General features: G+C 44.1%; 1 protein-coding gene across 2 annotated transcripts; it reads left to right on the top strand.

Annotated features, from left to right (window-relative positions):
* The first annotated feature begins 1876 nt into the window (after positions 1–1876).
* On the top strand, positions 1877–4629 carry LOC123099323 (histidine-containing phosphotransfer protein 2-like). 2 transcript variants are annotated; one of them, XM_044521499.1, is made up of 6 exons: positions 1877–2047; positions 2154–2269; positions 2350–2418; positions 3243–3314; positions 3697–3769; positions 4200–4629. In XM_044521499.1, the coding sequence occupies exons 1-6, from the start codon at positions 1988–1990 to the stop codon at positions 4236–4238; spliced, it is 429 nt and encodes a 142-aa protein (XP_044377434.1). In that variant the 5' UTR covers positions 1877–1987; the 3' UTR covers positions 4239–4629. The 2 variants fall into 2 exon arrangements, with proteins under 2 accessions (XP_044377434.1, XP_044377435.1); XM_044521500.1 differs by lacking the exon at positions 3243–3314.
* Positions 4630–5407: the final 778 nt, after the last annotated feature.

The following is a 5407-nucleotide window of genomic DNA, read 5'->3' on the forward strand; positions in this document are numbered from 1 at the left end:
CCGCTTACAAGATGATACAGTGAACCAAGATCAGCAGAGAATCATGGTTGTATCAGCAGGGCGGCCGATCAAACTAAGAGGCTGATTGTCAAGGATGGACAGACTTATGGCATATAAAACTCCCCTAAAAAATCAAGGTGTTCATTTGGAGATTAGCACAATACACACAGTGTCCATCTTCATCATAGAAAAATGTCGACGATGAGTGCTTGTTGTTTGTGCTGGTCTACAGATACGTGCAGGCACGCCCTGTTAAATTGCTTGGTTTCAAGGAGCACACGGGCAATATCATACGAGCAAATTGTCGAGCGATTGAGTCTGAATGTAAATGATGATGCCAAACAGTGGCTATTCACCATGCATGAGATGTTATCGCATGAGGATTTCATCACGTTTACGATCACTTTTGCGGACGATATGGGGAGCTCGGCACAAAGCTTGACATGAGGAGATATATAAAAGCCCTTTCCCTTTTCAGGCTTTTGTGCAGAGTTACTTAACTGAGCTGAGAGCTACCCAAAGCATTCGAAGTCCAGTTCCAGGGGCACCCGTGATTAGGACAAATCAATATATCACTCCTCGGGATGATATGTTGGAGGTCAATGTGGATGCGGCGGTTGGACTAGGCGGCACTCGAGGCGCAATAGGAGCTATATGCAGAGATCGAGCAAGTAATGTTCTGGGTGTCTCGGCCATTGTGTTCCCACATATATCAATTCTTGCTACTGTGGAATCTTCAGCAATCAGGGTGGCCCTTGCGCTTGCTGATAGTCTCTATGAGAGGAAGATTCATGTGACTTGATTGCAAGGCGGTCGTTGCAGATATACATCAGAAGAGCGCAACTATCTATGGAGCAATCATACATGAGATCATAGATTGGGCGGCAAATTTTACTAATTGTATCATTAGCCATGAATTTAGGAGCTTGAATGTTGAAACTCACAAACTCGTGAATCATGCTTTGTCCCTAGGGGTTGACCGGCATGTTTTGTTTGGTCACCCCATAGCTAAAGTTGTCTCACATTGCTTCAAAACTACAGGGCGTGCGCTACGGCTTTGACCTAACAGCCTCCGTTTGCTGGAATTAATCGGAATAGTTGAGAATAAAGTGGTGAACAGATGCGTAATGCGTGGGAATCTGCCGAATAGTTCGGGCCGAATCCTGAAGAAAGCTCAAAGTGCTGTTTGATGGGCCTGCGTAGTATTAGTTAGTTGGTCAGGTAAAGGCTGGCCAAGCCAATGATGCTTAGCTGGTCTTTTTGGATGATTAGCTACACCGGAACTGAGACACAGCCCGGACTCCCATGGGGGGCAGCAGTGGGGAATCTTGGACAATGGGCGAAAGCCCGATCCAGCAATATCGCGTGAGTGAAGAAGGTCAGTGCTGCTTGTAAATCTCTTACTTCGAGTGCGCGATCATAACAAATCTCGAGGAAGAAGCCCCGGCTAACTCCCTGCCAGCTGCCGCGCTAAGACAGGCGTTGGGGGGCAAGTGTTCTTTGGAATGACTGGGCGTAAAGGGAAGGTAGGCGGTGAATCGGGTTGAAAGTGAAACTGTGAAAGTCACAAAAAGTGGCGGAATGCTCTCGAAACCAATTCACTTGAGTGAGACAGAGGAGAGTGGATGGTCTTCTATTCGTCCCTATAAATATTGTGAGAGACTAAAGTTTTTTTTAAAGGAAAAGAGACTAAAGTTGAAACAGACGCTCACTTGCATGAACACGTGGACACACAACCGGTGGCTGCATGCTTGCATGCATCGCACCCAGTACGCACGCGGGCCGTTTCTAAGCTAACTAATGGCGCCCGGCCGACGACGCAGTACAGCTAGTAGAGCACTCGCTGCCAAACGCCTACGTGAGAGACCCTCGTGAGCCCAGCTATACAACCTCCGCTCCTCCTCCCGTCCTCGTTCACTCCGCAGCCGAATTCCCCCCGTCTCCACCGCTCAGTCCCCCGGACCGCCGGACCTCTCCTCGCCTTTCCATGGCTGCCGCAGCACTGAGGGTCCAGCTGAACGCCCATATGGCCGGCATGTACACCGAGGTGAGGCTCCTTCCCTCCCCTCTAGTCGTGTGGTTGTGAATTTTGGCCTGGCTGGCCGACTGACTTGGCCTTTGACTTTGCCTTGGCGTGGTCGACGTTGATCCAGGGTGTGGTGGACGAGGACACGTTCGAGGCGCTGCGGGAGGACGGCAGTGCCGTCGAGGTCGCCCGCCTCTTCATCAATGACGCCTACGAGATCGTCGACGACATCGACACCCTGATGTCCGCCCCCACGCCCTCTATCTCTCGCTCTGGTCTCGGTCCTGGGTACGGACTCATCTTAACTGCTCTGGAATTTGCAGGGAGCAGCCCGAAGTGGACTTTGACGAGGTGGAAGCCCTGACACAGCAGCTCATGCGGTGCACCTCCAGGTGGTGACCATCATAAATCCTTTCTTTTATTTCCACCTGCTTAGTTTTAAATGTATGTTTATTTGCCCGCCGCATCGATGTCGTGTAATTTAGATCTGTTTAGTATACTGGGCAACAGATTCTATTTTTCAAAAGAAAAGATGTTGCTTGCATTGTCGTGTAGCCCTAATTAGAAGAATCGAGTTTAGTCGTGTTTCCTGTAATCGTTGTGTTGGCCGTACATAGAAGAGCTGAGTTTAGTCATATATCTCATGTAACGGAATTGTTGGCACTCTTGCCAATGGCAATGGTATATAGCTTGGTGAGGGCAACTTTTGTCGTTTTGTGAATGTTTCTTCTACTATTGAATCTTCTGTTTAGACAATGTCATTATTCTAAGTAGACAATGAACAAAGTATGGCTGGTATTAATGATCTGCTACTCTACATAACGCTAATGGCCATTTTTTCGTTTTCTCCACCTGAATGTTGTTGTTTCTATTCACATGTGTCAGACGGCGGGTGTGTGCGTCATGGGCGTTATTTGGCTGTCGTATAGCCAAAATTAGAAGCTGTGAATTTAGTTGTGTTTTCTATAGCAGAATTTTGGGTATTCTTGACAATGTTAGTCCGGCAAGAAATACTTTGTCATTTTGTAAATATTTCTGGTACTACTGATCTGCTATTTTACGTAACGCCAATGGTGTTTTTTCTGGTTCATCAAATAATTTGTTGAGTTGACAATCATGATATGAAATGGCTCCTTGAGAATATTATTGAGTTGACGTCTCAGTTTATAATAAGTTCCTAATTTCCTGATCCTCTTTTTTTTTTTGCATGTTTCAGTGTTGGTGCACAGCAAGTGAACCTCGCCTGCATGCACTTCAGCAATTTCTATGCCATAAAATATAAAGGAGGGTCAGAACTAAATATTTTATTACATATGTTACACAATAATTATTGCCAACATATTTTTCAATGTCTCTATGTAAACCTGCCAGCTCATCTTGACTTTTAGGTCGTTACTTACGGCTCATATCAATCTAACATTATTAAGAAGTAACCATGATTTGCTTTTCACTTCATCTGCGTTCACATTGTTGATATTACCCGGTTAATTATCTGAATATGCTAATCTTTGATGATTCTTTTGTAATTTATTGGCTCTAGACTTCTGTTTACAGCACAACTAAATTCTTATATGGCTAGAGATTTTTCTTTTTTGAAATATAGGGCATTTCATCTCAGTTTTGTTAACCTCTTCAGAATTTGACCGTGTGGTATTTTTGCATTATTTCAGGTGCCTCGTGTCATTGGCTCTTGTTAGGAATGAGTTCTTTATTGTGCGACATGAGTTGGAGGTCATGATCAAGGTAGCACCTTATGTGCCTAATGTTGGATTTGATACCAACTTCTCACTAATTTCATAACCCACAGATTTTTCATATTTATATAGAGAAAAGGGGATATCTTAAATGGTTAATCTTATTCTTTTGGCGTCTCGTTTTGGAGCACTTAGTTTGAGGTACCGGAAAGTCTCATTTTGCCGTGGAATGGTTATGCTATAATTTTGTCATCACATTTGGTAGATGTACATGGTAGCTCTAAAAAAGAGGTAGAACTTGTTTCCCAGCTTAAATTAAGCTTCATCAAATGTACAAATAAGAAACTGACCAACTTGTAGCATGGTTGATTAGTGAAACTATGTGACTTGAGCACCATTATGTGCCATAGACTTATCTTAATCTTTTTTAGGAAGGTACTTGTCTTAATAATTGACTTATTATTCATCTTTTGATGCAGCTCGAAGAGCAGATCGCGGCATGTGGTCCTAACTCTTAAGTAGCGGCAAGTGAAGGGGGAAGAGCGTGGCCCCATGCAATCCCTTGCATTGTGGTGTCCATGTGTTTCCAAGGATGGAGCGCTTTTCGAAGGGTGTCTGGAACTAGGGGGTGCGCGTAAAACTTAAATGAATATTCTCGCGTTGGAACTTTGGGCTCGTAATCCCGTGAACGAAAATTGTTGTCTTGTGTTGATGTCAGTTTGTCAAGTCCATATTCATTTTTCTGAGAGGAATCAAGTCCATATTCTAGTGTATCGTGGATGTGTTGCCGCCCCGCCTACAGGCTGTGTATAAAACCTATACCTGGTTTGTTGGTCCTCTAGTGACTATGTTTTTTTGTATGTTGTGTTCATTTTTCTCTATAAGAAAGTCTTGTTGTTGGTTGTTGTACTGAGAGTGTAGCCAATCGCCATATTTGGACATGTTAAGCATGTCTTTTCGTTCTGAAATCTTCAGCGTGGCCCTCTTGTAAGAGTACCACAGCACCACGATCAGTAGCCGGAGGAGGGCAAAACAGAGGGGATAGTCTGGGGGGTCATCTCGAGGGATCACAAAGCTATCGATTCGTGGGGCAGCGTGAAGAGCATCTCTGACTTCGGTATGTTTGCGTTGGCACGAAAAGTCTGGGCTAATTAAGTCGCCAATTTATAGCTCCAATGATGATTGATGGAACAACATACTACTCCTAGGCCACAAAGTTATTTAGACTACCCTGAATCACGAACTGGGCATTGCAATTGTTGTTACTGCTCCTGGCAATGGTGGTTCAGACTTGGTTGATCCTGGGGACTGGTTGTTTGATTGGATTTACATTGGATTATCTCTATCAAGTGCAATAGTAGCAATACCCAGGCATAGCTGCAGTACGTAAAATGCTTGTAGCATTTGGAATCAAAAGGTATCATCATCATTGAGTGGCCTGTGGACATAGTTCAGTTGTTTTTACCCTTTTCGCTATAGTGAAATACATGGTTTTCTGTAAGAACTCAATTTTTGAACTTCTAGATCATCTACCTTTTTTGGGACACTGCAGGACATCGTTGATAATCATGATATATAGTAAACTTTGATGGAGAAAGAGGCCTGGTTAAAACCAAGTGAGCTGTTGTAGCTGGTTCGTTTAAAATGGATGAAATAGGCCAGCTACTGTTATACATAATATTCTGGC

This window comes from Triticum aestivum, chromosome 4D (assembly GCF_018294505.1).
Source record: "Triticum aestivum cultivar Chinese Spring chromosome 4D, IWGSC CS RefSeq v2.1, whole genome shotgun sequence".
Taxonomy (NCBI): domain Eukaryota; kingdom Viridiplantae; phylum Streptophyta; class Magnoliopsida; order Poales; family Poaceae; genus Triticum; species Triticum aestivum.